This window comes from Ascaphus truei, chromosome 14 (genome assembly GCF_040206685.1).
Source record: "Ascaphus truei isolate aAscTru1 chromosome 14, aAscTru1.hap1, whole genome shotgun sequence".
Taxonomy (NCBI): Eukaryota; Metazoa; Chordata; class Amphibia; order Anura; family Ascaphidae; genus Ascaphus; species Ascaphus truei.
The window spans coordinates 56,793,740-56,815,952 of record NC_134496.1 but is presented as its reverse complement, the minus strand read 5'-3'; the positions used below and the strand labels follow the sequence as shown (position 1 = coordinate 56,815,952).

The 22,213-nt window shown below is 50.5% G+C and overlaps 1 protein-coding gene across 1 annotated transcript; it reads left to right on the top strand.

Annotated features, from left to right (window-relative positions):
- Window positions 1-213: 213 nt before the first annotated feature.
- Window positions 214-20,506, top strand: LOC142465487 (uncharacterized). The gene is made up of 5 exons (XM_075569448.1): window positions 214-275; window positions 4,232-4,310; window positions 11,471-11,578; window positions 18,937-19,273; window positions 19,743-20,506. Exons 1-5 carry the CDS (start codon window positions 214-216, stop codon window positions 19,796-19,798), a joined length of 642 nt encoding a protein of 213 aa, XP_075425563.1. The 3' UTR covers window positions 19,799-20,506.
- The last annotated feature ends 1,707 nt before the right edge of the window (window positions 20,507-22,213 follow it).

Below are 22,213 nucleotides of genomic sequence, written 5' to 3'. Positions count from 1 at the left end.
GTGTATGTGTGTATGTGTGTGTGTGTGTGTATATCTATCCATCTCATAAAAGTGTGAGCACTTTAGCGTGTAACTCCTTTTCATTGCGCTAGGGCAGGGGTGCTCACTCTTTTTCCCCTATGCCCCCCCCCCCCCGGTCGGCTCTCCTTTCCTCCTCGCGCCTCCCCTCCTTACCTTGGCTCCTGTGTTCTGACGTCATGACGTAATGTTGGCATGGCAACGCGTCATTACGTGACTCCGCGGCGGACGCGTCACCAGAAGCCGTCTGAGCAAAGGTAAGTGAAGTTACAGAGGCCTTCGGGAAGAGCGCGGGGCCTCTGTAACCGCCGCGCGCCCCACAGTTTGCGCCCCCCATGCACTAGGGGATTGGGGGGGATGTGGTAGCAAGAGGTTAAGGTTGAATGTGTGTAGTTGGGCTGGGTGAGGGGAGGTCCCTCCGAGGTCCTTAAAATGCTTTAAGGGGGAGTGCCTCTACTTTTCTGACACCCAGGAGAAAGCGACCCAAACCCTCCCATGGCGCCGGATATCTGCTTAAGGACACGCTTGCAGGGTGTTTGGGGGGGGGGGGCAGTTTCTGTCTCCATTTTGGTTTAAACAAGCTGTTGTTTATCAATAAAGCAGTTGCCCAATTTGACTTCCAATCTTGGCTACCTGGAGTTCTTTTGGGGTTACGTTTGGGGAAGTAATGGGTTGGGGGAAGGTGGGGTGGGGGGTTTCTCCAAGGTCATGCAGTATGGTATCACATTGCCCTTACGACAGTGAATGTGTTAATGAAAAAGCACACAAAAAAAACATTTTTAGGGGGAAAAAAAATCCCTGGGGTAGAAATGAGATTCTCCTTCATACACCAACTTTATAGAGTACTAGCTGAGAGACCCGGCGTTGCCCGGGATGTAATTTTGGGGGGGCGTACGACAGGGTTAGGCTCCCCCCCCCCCCCCTTGACAGCTAGGTGGGTGACTGAGTTGACTGAGTGTGTGGGTGACTGGGTGGGTGTGTGACACTTGACTGAGTGGGTTTGACTGAGTGGGTGGGTGACTTTGGGTCAGTTTGACTTTGGGTCGGTGGGTGGGTGACTTTGGGTCGGTGGGTGGGTGACTTTGGGTCGGTTTGACTTTGGGTCGGTGGGTGTGTGACTTTGGGTCAGTGGGTATGTGACTTTGGGTCGGTGGGTGGGTGACTTTGGGTCGGTTTGACTTTGGGTCGGTGGGTGGGTGACTTTGGGTCGGTGGGTGACTTTGGGTCGGTGCTTGGGTGGGTGAGTTGGGTCGGTGGGTGGGTGAGTGGGAGACTGACTGGGTGGGTGAGTGGGAGACTGACTGGGTGGGTGAATGGGAGACTGGGTGAATGGGAGACTGGGTGGGTGGGTGGGTGACTGGGTGGGTGGGTGACTGACTGGGTGGGTGAGTGACTGACTGGGTGGGTGAGTGGGTGACTGACTGGGTGGGTGAGTGGGTGGGTGACTGGGTGGGTGACTGGGTGACTGACTGACTGAATGGGTGGGTGACTGGGTGACTGACTGAATGGGTGACTGGGTGACTGGGTGGGTGACTGAGTGGGTGGGTGACTGAGTGAGTGAGTGGGTGGGTGAGTGGGTGACTGACTTACTGAATGGGTGGGTGACTGACTGAATGGGTGACTGAGTGGGTGGGTGGGTGACTGAGTGGGTGGGTGGGTGGGTGACTGGGTGAAAGTGGGTGACTGGGTGAAAGTGACTGGGTGGGTGTGTGGGTGGGTGACTGGGTGGGTGTGTGGGTGGGTGACTGAGTGGGTGACTGAGTGGGTGTGTGGGTGGGTGACTGAGTGAGTGGGTGGGTGGGTGACTGAGTGAGTGGGTGACTGAGTGAGTGGGTGGGTGACTGAGTGAGTGGGTGGGTGACTGAGTGAGTGGGTGGGTGACTGAGTGGGTGGGTGACTAAGTGAGTGGGTGGGTGTGTGACTGAGTGGGTGGGTGACTGAGTGGGTGGGTGACTGAGTGAGTGACTGAGTGGGTGGGTGACTGGGTGGGTGAAAGTGACTGGGTGGGTGTGTGGGTGACTGGGTGACAGTGCGTGGGTGGGAGACGGTGTGTGACTTACCTTGACCCCGTGGCATCTGGCTGGGGCAGGAGGTGAGTTCGGGAAGCTGGGGGGGGGGGGCAAGAGTGGCAGGAGTCCCGCGCCGCGCTTCCCCTCTCCGGTAGCGGCGCACGTGATGGGGAGAGCAGGAGGCCCGGCCCGCGCTTCCCCTCTACGGTAGCGGCGCACGTGATGGGGAGTCCCGCACCGCGCTTCCCCTCTCCGGTAGCGTCACACGTGATGGGGAGTCCCGCGCCGCGCTTCCCCTCTCCGGTAGCGTCACACGTGATGGGGAGTCCCGCACCGCGCTTCCCCTCTCCGGTAGCGGCGCACGTGATGGGGAGTCCCGCGCCGCTTCCCCTCTCCGGTAGCGGCGCACGTGAGGGGGAGAGCAGGAGGCCCGGGCCGCGCCGCGAGGGGGAAGGAGCCTGGAGTTTGCTGCTGAGCAGCAGGGCCGCGCTTCCTCCGCGGCGCACGGTGAGGGTGATGGTGCGGCTGGGGATGTTGCGGAGCGTGGGGATTTGGGTGAGGTGGGGAGGGGGGAGAGAGTGAGGGGCACCGGGAGAGGAGGGGCACCGGGAGAGGAGGGGGGGGGTGTGGAAGGTGAGCTGCGGTCCAACTGACGGGGGAGAGTGTGTGTCCCTGTGTGTGTGTATGTGTCCCTGTGTGTGTGTCCCTGTGTCCCTGTGTGTGTGTCCCTGTGTGTGTGTGTCCCTGTGTCCCTGTGTCCCTGTGTGTGTGTTTGTGTCCCTGTGTGTCCTTTGGGCCGTCACTCCGCCTCAGGCCAATGAGAGGTGTGCGGGGGCGGCCCAAGGGACCAATGAGATTTCCCCTAGGGACACCGGACATCCAGGCAGGCAGGCAAACATACAGTGCTTTCACTAATATAGTATAAGATGAAGTCATGTAAAGATGGTTGCACGGTCTCAGCATTAGACAGCTTGTGTTTGGGAAATAGGCCACTTTATATCACTGGGCACGTCCAGCTTCACTTTGTACCCAAGTGACTTTAGAGCAATCTGTCTGTCATCCTTTTTGTTCACTCATCATGAGATAAAGTTATAATCACTTACCCTCCTGAAGCCGCTCCTCCCAATTATATTCCATAGTCTGACTGCACCCTGAACTCGGATCAGATGTTTACCGCTGGAAACCCAAATGATAAGGAGCGAAATCAGAAACATTTAGCTTGTACCCAAGTGCCGCTCTGCACCTGTGACTCAGGGTTACATCATCTTAACCTCTTCACTTCCAGAGGGGCCGGCAGTGTATTGCTGAACCATCTGGCAGCAGAGGGGTTAATTTAATTAGCTCAACAATTCACACCACTGTACACAATGATAACAACTGTCAGAGATGGTTTAAGTATTTTCACACTCAAATTATTTAATTTTGTACCAAGTGTCACAATCACGGATAACCGGCCGACCAGACAACAAAGGGTTAACTAACAGGGAATCCCACAGTGTGCAGCAGCAGAACAATACGGTACTGACACACGGGGTTAAGGGGAACACCTAATCTGGCTAGGGAACACACAGGCTCACGCCAACACAGCCACACAGGCATTGGACTCCCGGTACCAGGCAGGTACCAGGCAAGTACCAGGCAGGTACAAGGCAGGTACCACACAGCCTTTACAAAGGCAATCAGGTCCAGAATAACTGAGGCTGGGGAGAAGGCGTATTTATACCTGTCCCAATCAGGGAGATGCCAGCCAGTCTGGGTAGGAACAACAGTCCTGGTCTCTGTACACGGCCCCAGACCCAGTTGATCAGGTACTGGAGATGAAGGTGGGCCAGGAAGCCCAAATATGGTCACCCCATCCTTAGCATAGTCTGCAGGATGTAGGCTGGAGAAGGGCAGGACTACTGCTTTCACAGACACAATACAGGGTAAATTGGAATAAAAGGGCAAAACTTGGGTGCCCAACATTAACCTTGTGGTTCTCGATATGAGAATAGGCCTCAGGGCAGCACTTCCCAGGATGGTTAGGAAGCCTCGCTGCCTGTTTACGTCACACCAAGCAACAAAGCGCTTCGAATATTGGACTGGGTTCCCTATGCGCTGCCCCCTTTGTTTTACATGGCTGGGAATCACATTAACCTCCAGTTTCCCACGATACATAGCAGGAAAGGTAGCACCAGTACTTCAGAGTATTTCATCCCCAATAGGAAGCGCAACGAAGGACACTACAACTTCCTATTGGCACAGGACATTTTAACCACCTTTTTGTTTCCCCTGGAGGGGACGGTACCGGCGTTACCTTTCTTGGTATATATCTTGGGAACAAGGGGGAACCCAGAGCTGGAAATAGCTTGCTATTTACTGGGGGACTCCCTGCTTCCTAACATACCTACTGACAACCGCTCCTTCAGTGTTTCCTTCTCTGGTGTCTCCCCCTCTTCACTCCCTCTTTCTATTGGGGTCCCACAAGGCTCTGTCCTTGGCCCTTTACTCTTCTCACTTTATACCTCTTCTCTTTGTGAACTAATGCAATATTTTGGCTTTCAGTAACATCTCTATGCAGAGGACACCCACATTTACCTCTCCTCCCCTGACATCTCCCCCTCTCTCCCTCTCTCCTGTCCTGTGTCTCTAACTCTCTGCAATCTCCTCCTGGTTGTCCCACCGTTACCTGAAGCAAAACATGTCCAAAACAGAACTAATACTCTCTCCAGCTTCCACTGCCCCCCTACACCCAAACTCTCCCTCACTGTCACCCTACACTCTCCCTCACTGTCACCCTACACTCTCCCTCACTGTCACCCTACACTCTCCCTCACTGTCACCCTACACTCTCCCTCACTGTCACCCTACACTCTCCCTCACTGTCAGCCCTACACCCACTCTCAATGCCCCCCTACACCCAAACTCTTACTCTCTGTCCCCCCTACACCCACACTCTCTCCCTCACTGCCATCCCTATACCCAAACTCTCCCTCACTGCCATCCATACACCCACAAACTTTCCCTCACTGTCACCCCTATACCCAAACTCTCCCTCACTGCCATCCATACACCCACAAACTCTCCCTCACTATCAACCACATACTCCCTCACTGTCACCCCTACACCCACACCATCACTGTCACCCCTACACCCAAACTCTCCCTCACTGCCATCCCTACACCCACACTCTCCCTCACTGTCACCCCTACACCCAAACTCTCCCTCACTGCTATCCCTACACCCACATACTCCCTCACTGTCACCCCTACTCCCACACCATCACTGTCACCTCTACACCCAAACTCTCCCTCACTGTCACCCTACACTCTCCCTCACTGTCACCCTACACTCTCCCTCACTGTCACCCTACACTCTCCCTCACTGTCAGCCCTACACCCACTCTCAATGCCCCCCTACACCCAAACTCTTACTCTCTGTCCCCCCTACACCCACACTCTCTCCCTCACTGCCATCCCTATACCCAAACTCTCCCTCACTGCCATCATACACCCACAAACTCTCCCTCACTGTCACCCCTATACCCAAACTCTCCCTCACTGCTATCCACACACCCACAAACTCTCCCTCACTGCCATCCCTATACCCAAACTCTCCCTCACTGCCATCCATACACCCACAAACTCTCCCTCACTGTCACCCCTACACCCAAACTCTCCCTCACTGCTATCCCTACACCCACATACTCCCTCACTGTCACCCATACTCCCACACCATCACTGTCACCTCTACACCCAAACTCTCCCTCACTGCCATCCCTACACCCACACTCTCCCTCACTGTCACCCCCACACCCAAACTCTCCGTCACTGCTATCCCTACACCCACAAGCTCCCTCACTATCACCCACATACTCCCTCACTGTCACCCCTACACCCACACACTCCCTCACTGTCACCCTTACACCCAAACTCTCCCTCACTGCCATCCCTACACCCACACACTCCCTCACTGTCACCCCTACACCCACACACTCCCTCACTGTCACCTCTACACCTAAACTCTCCCTCACTGTCACCCCTACACCCACACTCTCGGTCCGTCCTACACTCACACTCTCCCTCACTGCCACACACTCCCTCAGTCACCCCTACACCCAAACTTTCCCTGTCAATAATACCAAATCTCATTAACACCCCAAACCCGCTGTCTACGGGTCATCCTTTCCTTCATTCCTCACATTAAAGCCCTCCCTAAGTCCTGCGTGTCCCAACTCCAAATCAGAGTAACGTTAAAAGAGTCAGAACCCGGAGCCACACAGCGAGGCCTGAACACCCGGAGCCACACAGCGAGGCCCGAGAACCCGGAGCCACACAGCGAGGCCCGAAAACCCGGAGCCGCACAGCGAGGCCCGAAAACCCAGAGCCACACAGCGAGGCCTGAAAACCCAGAGCCACACAGCGAGGCCTGAAAACCCAGAGCCACACAGCGAGGCCTGAAAACCCAGAGCCGCACAGCGAGGCCTGAAAACCCGGAGCCACACAGCGAGGCCTGAAAACCCGGAGCCGCACAGCGAGGCCTGAAAACCCGGAGCCGCACAGCGAGGCCCAAAAACCCAGAGCCGCACAGCAAGGCCCGAAAACCCAGAGCCGCACAGCAAGGCCCGAAAACCCGGAGCCGCACAGCGAGGCCTGAAAACCCGGAGCCGCACAGCAAGGCCCGAAAACCCAGCCCATATTGTAATGCTATTAGAGGCAGCAGGACCACACAAGTCCCACAATCCCTTGCGCATAGAGCTCCTGGGAGGAGGTCACGTGGCACGCAGCAGCCATTCAGTGCAGAGGCCATGTGACCTCCTCCTTCTGTAATCCCTAGTGCAGGTAGGCCAGCACCTACTGCTCCATCTCTCTCTGTACCTACTGCCCCATGTCTCTCTGCACCTACTGCCCCTCCTCTCTCTGCACCTACTGCCCCATGTCTCTCTGCACCTACTGCCCCATCTCTCTCTGTACCTACTGCCCCTCCTCTCTCTGTACCTACTGCCCCATCTCTCTCTGCACCTACTGCCCCATCTCTCTCTGCACCTACTGCCCCATGTCTCTCTGTACCTACTGCCCTCCTTTCTCTGCACCTACTGCCCTCCTGTCTCTGCACCTACTGCCCCTCCTCTCTCTGCACCTACTGCCCCTCCTCTCTCTGCACCTACTGCCCCTCCTCTCTCTGCACCTACTGCCCCTCCTCTCTCTGCACCTACTGCCCCTCCTCTCTCTGCACCTACTGCCCCATCTCTCTCTGCACCTACTGCCCCTCCTCTCTCTGCACCTACTGCCCCATCTCTCTCTGCACCTACTGCCCCATCTCTCTCTGTACCTACTGCCCCTCCTCTCTCTGTACCTACTGCCCCATCTCTCTCTGCACCTACTGCCCCATGTCTCTCTGCACCTACTGCCCCTCCTCTCTCTGCACCTACTGCCCATGTCTCTCTGCACCTACTGCCCATGTCTCTCTGCACCTACTGCCCCTCCTGTCTCTGCACCTACTGCCCCTCCTGTCTCTGCACCTACTGCCCCTCCTGTCTCTGACCTACTGCCCCTCCTCTCTGCACCTACTGCCCCTCCTGTCTCTGCACCTACTGCCCCTCCTCTCTCTGCACCTACTGCCCCTCCTATCTCTGCCCCTACTGCCCCTCCTGTCTCTGCACCTACTGCCCCTCCTCTCTCTGTACCTACTGCCCCTCCTCTCTCTGTACCTACTGCCCCTCCTGTCTCTGCACCTACTGCCCCTCCTCTCTCTGCACCTACTACCCCTCCTCTCTCTGTACCTACTGCCCCTCCTCTCTCTGTACCTACTGCCCTCCTCTCTCTGCACCTACTGCTCTCATGTCTCTGCACCCTACTGCCCCTCCTCTCTCTGCACCTACTGCCCCTCCTCTCTCTGCACCTACTGCCCCTCCTCTCTCTGCACCTACTGCCCCTCCTCTCGCTGCACCTACTGCCCCTCCTCTCTCTGCACTTACTGCCCCTCCTCTGTCTGCACCTACTGCCCTCCTGTCTCTGCACCTACTGCCCTCCTGTCTCAGCACCTACTGCCCCTGCTGTCTCTGCACTCTCTGCCCCTCCTCTGTCTGCACCTACTGCCCTCCTGTCTCTGCACCTTCTGCCCTCCTATCTCTGCACCTACTGCCCTCCTGTCTCTGCACTTACTGCCCCTCCTGTCTCTGCACCTACTGCCCTCCTCTCTCTGCACCTACTGCCCTCCTGTCTCTGCACTTACTGCCCCTCCTGTCTCTGCACCTACTGCCCTCCTCTCTCTGCAACTACTGCCCCATCTCCCTCGGCACCTACTGCCCCTCCTCTCTCTGCAACAACTGCCCCTGCTCTCTCTGCACCTCCTCTCTCTGCACCTACTGCCCTCCTGTCTCTGCACCTACTGCCCTCCTGTCTCTGCACCTACTGCCCTCCTGTCTCTGCACCTACTGCCCTCCTGTCTCTGCACTTACTGCCCTCCTGTCTCTGCACCTACTGCCCTCCTCGCTCTGCACATACTGCCCCTCCTGTCTCTGCACCTACTGCCCCTCCTGTCTCTGCACCTACTGCCCCTCCTCTCTCTGCACCTACTGCCCCTCCTCTCTCTGCACCTACTGCCCCTCCTCTCTCTGCACCTACTGCCCCTCCTGTCTCTGCACCTACTGCCCCTCCTCTCTCTGCACCTACTGCCCCTCCTCTTTCTGCACCTACTGCCCCATCTCTCTCTGCACCTACTGCCCTCCTCCCTGCATCTACTGCCCCCTCTCTCTGTGCCCCCTGCCCCCTCTCTCTGTACCCAATACCCTCTCTGTGCCCACTGCCCTCCCTCTGTGCCCACTGCCCTCCTCTCTGCCCACTGCCCCTCCTCTCTCCTGCACCCACTACCCCTCCTCTCTCTGTGCCCACTACCCCTCCTCTCTCTGTGCCCACTGCCCCTGCCCACTGCCCCTGCTCTCTCTGTGCCCACTGCCCCTGCTCTCTCTGTGCACACTGCCCCTCCTCTCTCTGTGCCCACTGCCCCTCCTCTCCTGCACCCAGTGCCCATCTCACTTTGTGCCCCCTACCCTCCTCTCTGTGTGCTCACTACCCCCTTCCTGTACCCACTGCCCTCCTCTCTCTGTGCCCACTACCCCCTCTCTGTGCCCACTGCTCCTCCCCTCTCTGTGCCCACTGCCCCTCCTCTCTCCAGCACTGCCCACCTCTTTCTGTGCCCTCTGCTCTCCTCTCTCTGTGCCCACTGCTCTCCTCTCTCTGTGCCCACTGCTCTCCTCTCTCTGTGCCCACTGCTCTCCTCTCTCTGTGCCCACTGCCCCCTCTCTCTGTGCCCACTGCCCCCTCCTATCTCTGTGCTCACTGTCCCCCTCTCCTGCACCCACTGCCCACATCTCGGGGCCCACTGTCCTCCTCTCTCTGCACCTACTGCCCTCCCCTCTGTGCCCACCGCCCCTCTCTCTGTGCCCACTGCCCTTCCCTCTGTGCCCACTGCCCTCCTCTCCCCTGCACCATACCATTGATTTATTCATTTACTAAGCACCCTTCAATGTGGAGTGCTACCTAACCCACATACTTTGTGTATGTCTCAGGGTATGGTCCATCCATACAGCTGGTCCCCCTAAGGTTTGGATGTGGGGGAGTTAGATAGCGTGGAGCTTGGTACAGTCGCACACCTGGTCCCATAAGGGTTGGGGGGCGGGGGTAGATGTTAGGGGTATGCTGGATAGGCTTCCATGAATGGCTGAGTTTTCAGTATCTGAAAGCTGGGGCAGAGCCTGGTGGTGCACGGGAGAGAGGGGGCAGCGCGGGAGAGAGGGGGCAGCGCGGGAGAGAGGGGGCAGCGCGGGAGAGAGGGGGCAGCGCGGGAGAGAGGGGGCAGCACGGGAGAGAGGGGGCAGCGCGGGAGAGAGGGGGCAGCGCGGGAGAGAGGGGGCAGCGCGGGAGAGAGGGGGCAGCGCGGGAGAGAGGGGGCAGCACGGGAGAGAGACTGGGGCAGCGCGGGAGAGAGGGGGCAGCGCGGGAGAGAGGGGGCAGCGCGGGAGAGAGGGGGCAGCGCGGGAGAGAGGGGGCAGCCCGGGAGAGAGGGGGCAGCCCGGGAGAGAGGGGGCAGCCCGGGAGAGAGGGGGCAGCCCGGGAGAGAGGGAGCAGCACGGGAGAGAGGGGGCAGCACGGGAGAGAGGGGGCAGCACGGGAGAGAGGGGGCAGCACGGGAGAGAGACTGGGGCAGCGCGGGAGAGAGACTGGGGCAGCGCGGGAGAGAGACTGGGGCAGCGCGGGAGAGAGGGGGCAGCCCGGGAGAGAGACTGGGGCAGCGCGGGAGAGAGACTGGGGCAGCGCTGGAGAGAGGGGGCAGCCCGGGAGAGAGGGGGCAGCCCGGGAGAGAGGGGGCAGCGCGGGAGAGAGGGGGCAGCGCGGGAGAGAGGGGGCAGCGCGGGAGAGAGGGGGCAGCACGGGAGAGAGGGGGCAGCCCGGGAGAGAGGGGGCAGCGCGGGAGAGAGACTGGGGCAGCGCGGGAGAGAGACTGGGGCAGCGCGGGAGAGAGGGGGCAGCCCGGGAGAGAGACTGGGGCAGCGCGGGAGAGAGACTGGGGCAGCGCTGGAGAGAGGGGGCAGCCCGGGAGAGAGGGGGCAGCCCGGGAGAGAGGGGGCAGCGCGGGAGAGAGGGGGCAGCGCGGGAGAGAGGGGGCAGCGCGGGAGAGAGGGGGCAGCACGGGAGAGAGGGGGCAGCCCGGGAGAGAGGGGGCAGCGCGGGAGAGAGACTGGGGCAGCGCGGGAGAGAGAGGGTCCCACAACGAGCAGCCCCCTTACCTTTTGTACCAACATTGCCCCTTTTTCCCTCTAGAGTGTAAGCGTTCCGGATCAGGGCCTCATCACCTTCTGTGTCTGTTTGCGCTTGTTTCTGTAACTTGCATAACTCTGTACCCCCATTGTACCGCGCTGGGCAACATGCTGGTGCTTTTAAAATAAATAATGATACTAATTCGGCAGATTTGAGGGTTCAAAATCTGAATTTCGGGGTGAATTTGGAACAAACGTTCGAATCCGAGCAATATGTTACCCAAAACTCGAGAGGTTCATTCCTGTTTGTTTTTTTATGAAACTTCGAGTTCATGAATGAATACAAAAAGTCGCAAACATTTAAAAAAACAAATTGACTTTTTTTTTCTTGCTTTATTTTGAGTTTTTTTCATAAAAAAAACGAGTTCCAGCAAAACCGAAACATGGACATTTTTTTAGAACCAAAAGACCAGTGAAAGCGCTTAAAATGCGGGACTATCTTATCTCTTATTGTTGCATGGTCACACACAGGCTAAGGAGATGCTTTCTGAAATGTAACTACAAATAAACACCGGCTTAGAGCCGAAGGAAGACCTTGTTTGGGGTCTCATCTGGGAGAAGTAAATTCTGCTAAATAGCCTCACTCTATTACTAACTCCAGCTTAACTTCTAAACCTAATTCTCCCTCGCATTACTCCGAAATTAGATCATTCCCACAAAGACTGGACATGGGAACCTGTTTGTCCAGTGCGCAGCTGTGTCAATCTGCCCAGGACAAAGCCAGGCGGCTCTTCCAATGAGCAATGATGCTCAGGTAGGTAATAGCAGTCTAAGTACTTTCACAAACGCAGACTCACCGCAGTTACACACACACAACAATACTCAGGCTGGGGAGTCAACAAAGAAAGAAGATTGAAAGCAAGACTTAAAGATATGAACAGCAATGCCATTATTAGCACACTATGGCAGATAATGAGGTTTGCCCCATGGAAATAGCGGGACAATCGGAGGGAAGAAGTTACATTCTCTCCAGCTTGTCATTTTAATGACTCTGTCCTTACAGGCGGCACAAGAGCTGTTTAGTAATGTCCTTAATGGTTTGTATGTGCAGACACCAACTCAGGGAATAGCAAATGGGTTAACTAAATGTACTAAAAGATTTGGGTCAGTGATAACTTGCGGAGGAGCAGGGGGTACAGGGTAGCATTTGGGGGATTTAAAGCATTGCCCTATGTTTTGGAGTCATTTTCTAGTACAGTACTTTTCTTACGATACTCTGACTAATTTTGAGTGCTGTTCATGTAACTTTACACGAGAATAGACTCTGAAACATAACTTTAGTAATGTTTGTGTCACTGTGTGTGTAGTTGTGATCAGAATACACGACACAGCAAAGAGTTGCAACACTTTACACAGTGGCTATTGCTGGCAGGTGGAGTTTTTAGGCTGAAACTGAATTTGGGGCTTTTCATGGTTTGGCAGCGGGGGTTTTACCCTTTGGAATACACAGTGAGACTGTAGTGTAGATCATACACATAAATACATCACGATCATAGAATATATAACCCCTGACATGCTATTGGGCATATTTTCCAGCTCAAACACCTTTTAAAATGAAATGGACATCATGTCTGTAAGTATATTGTTATAGATTGGTCAGTATGAGCTATTTCCCCTTATGCTGCTACATTTGTCATAGCCCTCTCTGCATACATGGGTTTGTGTAAGTGGAGAGAGGCACATCATGCACAAAGTGGGTGCAATAGATGTACGAATGATGTACATTTGTTGACGGTATATTCTGTATTTGCCTTGGCGCACATATTTGTTGGTTATAATATATGTGACTACATTTCTAAATGAGCTGTTTAGGCCATAAACATCTTCATCTATAGAAGAGACTTCTGTGACCTCACAAGCTCTTGCTCATCTTCTATAAAAGTATGTTGATATTGAACGAAAACCTGCATAATAGATTTTTCTTAATGTTATTTCCTATATTTTCCAGTTCCTACTTCACATGATCCAACATCCGAAACAGCTAGGCCTATATTATTTACCGAGGGGTCCTAAGGTAGAAGATGCCTTTGGCACATTCCAATGAAGGGGTAATCTGGCATAGCACCGCTTAGTAATATGGACCGTAACGCTGCAATCCTGCTCTCCTTTTTTAGAGATATAGGTTTGAAGCAGGGGGTCTGCGGAGCTGTTCATTTCAGCTCCCCGTGCTTCCCGCGATACCTCTGTAGGGGGTGCCGGTAGCCACTCCAGCTGGGCTATGTGGGGCTATCGAAATGGCGGATTTAAACTCCCGCCTCATGCGGGTCCATAGGAAGCCGTGACATCATCGCTTGCGGCTTCCTATAGGCCTGCGTGACCAGAACCATTAAACCCGCGGAGCTCCTACCGGCACCGCCTACGGAGCTAAGTATCTCAGGAAACCGGGGGTCTCCGCAGCCGAAATTAATGCACTTCAGCTCCGGAGACCCCCCTGCTTCAAACCTATAGCTGTAATAAAATAAGACAAACAGGATTGCTGTGTTAAGATCCACATTTCCTACGCGGTGCTATGCCCGGTTTTAAGAATTTTCCATGATTTATTTAGTTATTTTAGCATTTTGCCCCCCCCCCCCCATAATTTAATACATGAAATGCAGTAATTGACCAATACCAAGATCTAAAACACAAGAGAAAGTGACTCCCCCCCCCCCCACTCACACACACTCCCCCCCGTACTGAATGTATTGCTCTAAAAGACAAGAGAAAGTGACCCCCCCACACACACACACGCCCCCCGTACTGAATGTATTGCTCGTTATCATTCAGCCCATGGATAATTGCTTTTTACAGAGGTCCGTTTTCAATCCCCCTTAATTTACAGGGTTCCGAGTTCTGTGCTTGAGGGGAAGTGGGTACAGCTACTCCCAGATCCTTTTGAGGGTCTAGACAAAGTGGACTTAAGGTTCACGTTTAAACCTGAATCGTCCATGAAACAGCCCTGACATGACCCATTACTGCCTAGGGCGCTGCAACGTAATAAACTCATCTTTAATAAAAACACGGCATCTTCCTAACGTAACTTGCAGCCCATGTTCTTTTGGTAGTTCCAAATTCCAACAAAAGCTCAATTACCAGAGACAAATCCACCTGCCTGATTCCAATTATCCACAAGGCTTAGACCCTGGATGCCTTGATAGAGATTAGGACCCCACAGAGGGCAGTGTTCCTGCTCCCCAGGAAAATTCTAATGATGGGATTAATCACAGCAGGCTCTGCTTGGGGACATTGTCACCTCTTGTTTAGGGACAGTGGATTCCCTGATGTCCTTCCTGCTCTGGATTTCCTCTCCTCTTTAATTTGATGCTGATCCCCAAAAGAAACATACACTTACTGGTTAACCCTCTTGCTGCAAGAGGTGCCTACAACTTTGTGCACAAAATGCCATCTTTTATTTGGAGGGGTGTTTGGAACATCATCTATTAGGGCCGTGGTTATATGATGCAACTATGGTGGCAGGAACACACTGGTCCATAAATATAACTGTGTCCATGTTTAATTTATCACTGAAAAGATTTATTTTTGCGTTCCAATATTGGCTCTTACAGCGCTAATGAGGTTATTATATGAGACATTTTTTAATGCATGGAGCAGTTCCATAGCTTTGTACTTACTTGGCTTCAAGCTTCCAGTAATGACAATCCCATTGGGAATGGTGCATCACATAAGCTCACCTAGCATTGCACCATCTGATACAATGTTCATCCCTCAAGCAAAGACCAAGCAGATAATGGCCCAGGTAAGTCTTTGTACTTTCTAGGAGCCGGTACCTGAATCGGCTGTGTGGGTTACATAGGTCAAATGAACAGACATTTACTTGGCTGGTCTGAAGACAGATCCTATTCCTCCTCGCTTTCTTTGAAGTATTGTTCATCTACTTAAAGCAGAAATACCATCTCTACCGGTGGAATATATTGTTGTTTGCTGTAAAGGCAAATTGACATGGCTTAACTCACTTGGTGGATAAACGGTAACCCATAAAATAGGAGCTTCTATAGTTTGTGATGCTTTCTATGTAGAGAGACAATGGATGTAATATGCGACATGTCCGTTATTTGCTATTCTATCCTTTGGCGCCCCTGTCAAATGCAGAAAACTTGTTTCACAAGCTTCATTCTTATCCAAACACGGGTTGTGCCAACTGGGAACTGGCGTTCCATAGAAATAAAACAACCACGTGTTACATAACAGGGGTGAAACAGGACCACAATTAATGGGTACTTTGGGGCACATGCATCAGTTTTTACTTTACATTTTGAGAATGTCTCTGACTTGTGCTGCAAACCATCAAAGAATATATACTTCTGTTGTATTTTGTATCCACTCCCAGTATGCATAAGAGGATCACAACCAGAGTTAACGGCCTTAATATATATATAAACACGCGTATTGTAAATGCGTGAAATATACGTTTCATTAAAGCATTATATTATTACATTGGAACAACAGAGGGATATTTATATTTGGGCAGACGATTCATAAGGTCAAGAATTGGGTGACATGGTTGCAGCCTTCTGGCATATGACACCTGGCGCTGGAAGACACCTTACAGAAGATGCTAGGTAGAAGACTGCTTAGTAAATAGGATCCATAATCACAGCCAGGCATGAAGAAGACTCTAAACATGTAGTGGTCATCATCCTACTTTGTCTTCTCCAGTCAGCAAACAGCCAGGAATAAATCATTGCTTCCAATGTGAATCCAAGAGGATCATTTTGGACCAAGTATGCACCTCAGTCTTCAAAGAAAAGTTGTGTATTTGATATCTAACCCTTCCACCTGTTCAACCTGCAAAGCAATTAACCTTTTAATTGCTGGCGTTTCCTTCTGCTTGCCATATACTGCTTTGTGTTACTGCACAACCGTCATATTATGATTAGCCAATCAGGCAAGAGGCAAGTATCGCAAATAAAGAAACCCACAGGACTGTAACCAATTTAGTATGCCAAGCCATTTTTGGATTAAGATACTGATGGATGAATGATGAATTAAACATTGCATTCATTACAGATAACTTTGTTGTTAAGCTTTTAAAGAAAGCCAGACTTACAGATGCACTTGTATTTCCAGGCAGAGAAAAATGTGCCTTTTTGTTTTAATTGTACTTAATTTCTTTGCTTGTGGCTGAGGGCAGAGTGAGTGGAGCCGTCTTGGAGTCTTATAGGAATGCTTAAGACCCAAAGAGAATGAAAACCATGTTACATTTAACTTGAGTTCAATAATTGGGTCCTGGAAACAAGAAGAAAATCCCCTCCGAATGCAGCTGCCGCTCTGGAAGGAGCTTTACCTTTTAGATCAGGTCGGAAAAAAAGATTGATTTGCTTATTTAGAAATGAATAATAAAGGATTAGCAAAAATTCCTTGCCTTTATTCTTCGTTCAGACTTAGTTTATAACTCACGGAACAAAGTCTGAAGTCAACTAGGAGCACCCTCCGAACCCCAAACAAAACCAAATCCCGGATGAAGTCAAACTGGCTACTTGACATTCTATTGCAGTCATTTGCAGACGTTTCCCAAAGGGGCACAATGACGCTCCGTGCAGAAACGCTGTCCCGAAGTTTAGAAGGCAACCAGCGCTGCATTGTCCCGAGGTATAAAAGCCAAGAGGTAATCTTTTATTTGCGAAACCTTTGAACATACGGAGAAGAGAAAAAATGTGTGTGACAGGTACCGCAACAAATTAAGAGGCAAGTTCATTGTGGGCCGACAAACCCCGGGGGTGAATGAAAGGCGACATGTACATGCAAAAACAAATTATTGTTCAACATGTGCTCCAGTAACCATGATAGCGGAGACAGATTGTGGTGCCTGGCTAGTGGGACTATTATCTTGCTTTATCCTAGCTTAACATACCTGTACCTAAGATGAGAACAGGTGTACCATTAAACCAGGGGTGGCCAACTCCAGTCTTTAGGGGCCACCAACAGGCCAGGTATTAGGGATATCCCTGCTTCAGCACAGGTAGCTCTATCAGTCTTCAACCGAGCCACTGATTGATCCACCTGTGCTGAAGCAGGGATATTTTGCAAACTTGACCTGTTGGTGGCCGCTGATTACTGGATTTGGCCACTCCAGCACTAAACCAAGAGGGGACACCACATTGTTTAGCCCTTTACGCTGTGCTTTCTGTTTTGCAGTGCACCCTACATGCGATCTTATCTTGGAAAGCCCTGTAACTGTTCCAGGGGTCACACAGATTTCTCTTTTGCAATTTGACGTACTTTTCCCTTTCTCATCCTCCTCTCTCCCCGCACTTCCCCAGCACATTTCTATTTCAGAAGAAGGTTAGTGGTAATTCAGCTCAAATCCACTCATCCAGGTAAGTTAAGTTGGCTCTTAAAGTAAATGTTGTATGTTCTTACCATTGTACTTTTCCATATGGGCTTATGCAGCTTAAATTTGAAAAGCTTTCCAGCATCTTATATAATGAAACAAAAGTAGGGAAGATATTACATGGCTGAGTGCTTTCAGCTAATATATGTTACTAAGTGCAACTGGGGTTTCAATGTGTTAAATGGTAATAACTTGTATTCCTTTAGCATGGGTTATTCTTCAGAGGCATTCATGCAGCCACGTGGGATGTGCAATCCGGAGCGGCACCTTTGTGGTACTCTGATCTGCATGGAAGGCTCCGAAGGCACAAGGGGGATAATGAATAATGGGTATTGATCTATTTACAGCTGGGTAAACAGGTTCAGGGAGCTAAAGGGATTTACCCAACAACTTAACACCAACAAAGCTACACTATGGCGTCCTGGAGTTGTTGGTGTCTGCCTGCAATAGAAAGAAAGTACTGCAGGAGTTTGGTTACCAACAGATACACACATAAAAAAATAACCACCATCAATTAAAAATCAGTATTTAGAGCCGGCAGCTCTGCTATTAAATGCCCTGCAGCTGGGCTCTGCTGTGGGACAGCACAGGATATACAGGCTCCTTTACAGCAAGGTGCGGCAGTGCGGCTGCTTCCCTGTGCTGGGGAACATGTTTGTCCCATTTTATTTGAGTGGATATGGCCTCTCATGTTGGAAGTAGAGCTGAGCACAGAACTTCATTCACCTGTTATTTTGTACTTAACAAACCCAGTGATGTTACATGTGAAAAGGAGCAATCACAACGTGAGGAATCTTACCTAATAAGGACAATATATATATATTTAAAACCAAAGACATAACATAAAACACAGACAAAGCTCAGTGCACATCCAGAAAAACTTATATACGGTACAGTACCTAAATATACATGTATAAATAACTAATAAATAAAATGATATTTTAGTTTAACATTTTGGCCAAATTGTTGTAAGCCCTTGAGCCAACTGCACGGCAGACCACGTTTCAAGGGTCCCTAACACTAATATAGATTCTTAATAACCTGTGCATTGCTAGGAAGAATGCATACCTAATTGAAGCTCACTCCCTCCCACATTTAAATGGTTAAAAGCTCACTCCATGGCATCTCCCACTCTCAGGGGAACTTGCCTGCTTACAGTGTGATTGTGACAAATCTATTACAAGGTGCTTTTCCTGGTAATGTACAGGTTAATAAAAGCTTCAATCAGACTTAGAACTTTTGCAACTAATTTTGACAGATTTATAATAAATCATTCTTCCTGGCAATGCACAGGTTATTAAGAATCTATATTAGTGTTAGGGACCCTTGTAACGTGGTCTGCCGTGCAGTTGGCTCAAGGGCTTACAACAATTTGGCCAAAATGTTAAACTAAAAGACCATTTTATTTATTAGTTATTTATACATGTATATTTAAGCACTGTACCGTGTATACGTTTCACTGGATGTGCACTGAGCTTTGTCTGTGTTTTATGTTATGTCTCTGGTTTTAAATATACATATTGCCATGCTCAGTAGCACTCCTCTGTGACACTTATATGCTTATATATATGTTGTGGGTATTTTGGGGGTTCAATATGAGCTTGTAGGTGTTCTATATGTCTAATAAGGACAAACCAGCAGAAACATTGCGTCAAAACGCGTCAGAGCTCTCCTCATTTCTATACACTTTTTATTACAAAACAGGATTTTGAATCTGAGATATACCACGCACAATCGGAGCCCTATCCAACTCTGACTTATTACTTTTACTTCAATCCTAGATCCACATTCTCATTGTCACGACAGCCGCCGGGGAAGAACGCGCCCTAGCGATCCGACCCGGAAGTCTTCACGGACTTCCGGCGTCTGCCGCTGCTACAGAGCAGCTCATCCCAGCCATTCTCCTGTGCTGCCCCACTCCGCTAATTGTCCTCGGTCCTCTTCTCCCACTGCCCGCTGTCTTCCTCTGCTCCGCTCCCGTGGTCCTCCGCCGTCCACCGTCTTCCTCATCTGCTGCCCTGCTCCTGCCCTTCTTCGTCCTCCTGCCGCCTGACGTCGTCCTCTCTCCTCTTCTCCCGCTGTCGTCCTCTGCAGCCCAGCTCCACGAAAGCCAGGGAGGTGGGTGGAAGTGGAGAAGGGGGTGAGAGAGAAGAAGGAAGGGGGGGTGACAAGAAAAGGGTGATAGAGGCAAATGGTCAGTCGCGTTTTTGCCATTGTACAGTACCATAAAAAAACACTTTTTTTAGAGGGGCGAGTCTCTCGTCTGGCGAGTAGCGTTTTGCATAATTTGTTAAGCCCTGTATATAATTATAGATTTGGGGCGGCCAACTCCAATCCTCAAGGGCCCCCAACAGTCCGTACTTTCAGGATATCCTTACTTTATTATATATCTATATCAACATTTCTCTAAAGCAATGTGAAGACTGGAGGAAACCATCATCAAGTGTGAGATTCATTTCAAAATGGGAAAACAAGTGTAATCCATGAAGAAAAGGGGGTGGGGGGAGATTAAAAATGTTGTGTACAAATGGAGTACTTCTGTATTATTAACCCTTTGCATCCATATGTTTTCTAACCCTTTTGGCAGCAAAGTGGTTGAAAGACACTGACGGCTTCATACAGAACAGGGCGGCCTTGCAATGAGATGGAAGTGACATGCATCCAGTTATATAACCTGCCTGCTTCTCGGGTAACTGGAGGGTATCTGAACCAATCCATCACCAGTGCACAAGCTTAGCTCACCTATCTTGGTATGTCGTCATTTCAAAGAGATTCTTCAAAGAGACATCTTTAAAGCCACATTTTACAATTGATCATTTAAAGACATTTTCCGCCAGTTGCACCAAAAAAGGTCATTGTTTCAACTGACCCGGGAAAGAACACTGCAAGCTGTTTTCTGATATGCATCAGCAAATAAACAGTTAATAAAGGTGTTTTCATTGGAACATCTGTTGCAATACATCTGGTGCTCTGTTTAACCCTTTCAGCACAAAAAGGGACTGTAATGCACAGCAGATCAATGTGTCCCAAGCCCTGATTGTACCAAAGGGGTTAATTAGGGGAGTGGAGTATTAGAACTTCAGAGGGTTGTGAAAGACATAGATTGATTGGGGTCATTGGGTTATGCCCAGAACTAAAGCCCCAATTCTTACCTTTGAACTGCAGTGTCCAATTGATTTGCTCTGGCCCATTACACACAACACACTCCAGCAGAGTCAGTGGAGTGTGCTTACAAATTATTATTTTTATCTAAGATTGTTGGAAATGAAGCTTTGGGAATTTGATGATTAAATGCTGAGATACTAGTGAAAATAAGCAGTTTCAGCCACTTTCTTTGCTTTTAAGAATGGCTAATGGTTGAAAATGATTTATGTACAATCACAAATGTGACATCCATACGAGGACATTTTTCATTTGGAAGCTGATAATGTCACATCGGCCGCCGGACACGTGCCGGGATTTCATACTTCTGTAAAGGGCAGCAGCAAACACATTTCATTTGAAATAAATGATCTGTAGTATTCCAATTACTAGCAGGATGACCACAGGTTTCATATGACACACGGGTTTTAGACACAATACCATTGATATCATTTTAAATACCAATAAAAGTTACTAGTTAATTACCTGGTAAAAAGTACATTGAAAACAACTTAAGGTCTGTGGTGTTTATCCCTCTGGGAATCCCCAGGCAGGTGATGTTCTGGGAATAACCAGTCAAACAAGTATGTATGTGTGTGTGTATATATGTGTATATATACACTTATTATGCTCATTTGCATGTCTTAGGCAGGTCTGCAACCCCGCCTTTCACCATTATCACCCAGCATACAGCACTTCCACTGCAGCAAGGGATTCTGGGAAATGACATGCAAATGCGCACACAGTGTCACTTTTTGCCTCAAAAACCATATATATATATAAATTTATGCTCATTTGCATGTCTTAGGCAGGTCTGCAACCCCGCCTTTCACCATTAGCACACAGCACTTCCACTGCAGCAAGGGATTCTGGGAAATCTGGTTAAAAAAAAGTGACAAAACCCCTCCACAGTAAAGCATATAGCAAATGGAAATATATATACGTGTGTGTGTGTGTGTGTGTGTGTGTGTGTGTGTGTGTGTGTGTGTGTGTGTGTGTGTGTGTGTGTGTGTGTGTGTGTGTGTGTGTGTGTGTGTGTGTGTGTATATATATATATATGTGTGCATATGTATGTGGGTATACAAAAACAAACGTAAAAGGCGCCACAGGACCAATAGGGTTGTGAAATATGAACAATTAGTAACCCACCATTACTTAAGTAATAATCCCTGAAGAACAGGGCATTACTGGCCAATAATGCCCTGTTCTGAGGGGATTATTACTATTATAGGCTAAATATAGGCTTATTTATATTTATTTATTACATTTTTCATAAAAAAGATAGACACTTTTGTAGTCATATTGATTTTTATCAGCATGATTGTCTACATTCTTTTGCTTTCACTGCAAGTTTATTATATATATATACACACACACACACACACTGCAGGCCCACCCTCTATAGACAAAAACACTGTGCAGTCGCCCCTACACACTGCAGCCCCCCTCTATACACACAAAACACACTGCTGCCCTCCTCCACCCTCTATACTCACAAAACACACACACCAGCCCCCCTCTACACCCACAAACACACACTGCAGCCCCTGTAAACCTACAAAACTGCAGACACACAAACACAAAACACACTGCAGCCCTCCTCCACCCTCTACACCCACTGACACACACACACACACACTGCAGCCCTCTCTACATCCACAAAACACACCAGCAGCCCCCATCTACACCCACTACAGCCTCCTGTAAACCCACACACTGCACACACACACTGCACACACACACACACACACACAACACTCTGCACCCGTCCTCCAACCACAAAACACACACTGAAGACACACATTGCAGCCGCCCTCTGCACTCACAAAAAATACACTGCAGACACACACAAACCAACAGACTCTGCCAGCTCTACATCCACAAAACACACACCAGCAGCCCCCTCTCTACACCTAC

Coding starts and splice junctions, on each gene's coding strand:
- LOC142465487 (XM_075569448.1), top strand. CDS start 214: ATGGCAACGCGTCATTACGTGACTCCGCGGCGGACGCGTCACCAGAAG. Junction 276..4,231: donor CAGAAGCCGTCTGAGCAAAG/GTAAGTGAAGTT, acceptor CATCCCCAATAG/GAAGCGCAACGAAGGACACT. Junction 19,274..19,742: donor GCTCCACGAAAGCCAGGGAG/GTGGGTGGAAGT, acceptor CCCTTTTGGCAG/CAAAGTGGTTGAAAGACACT.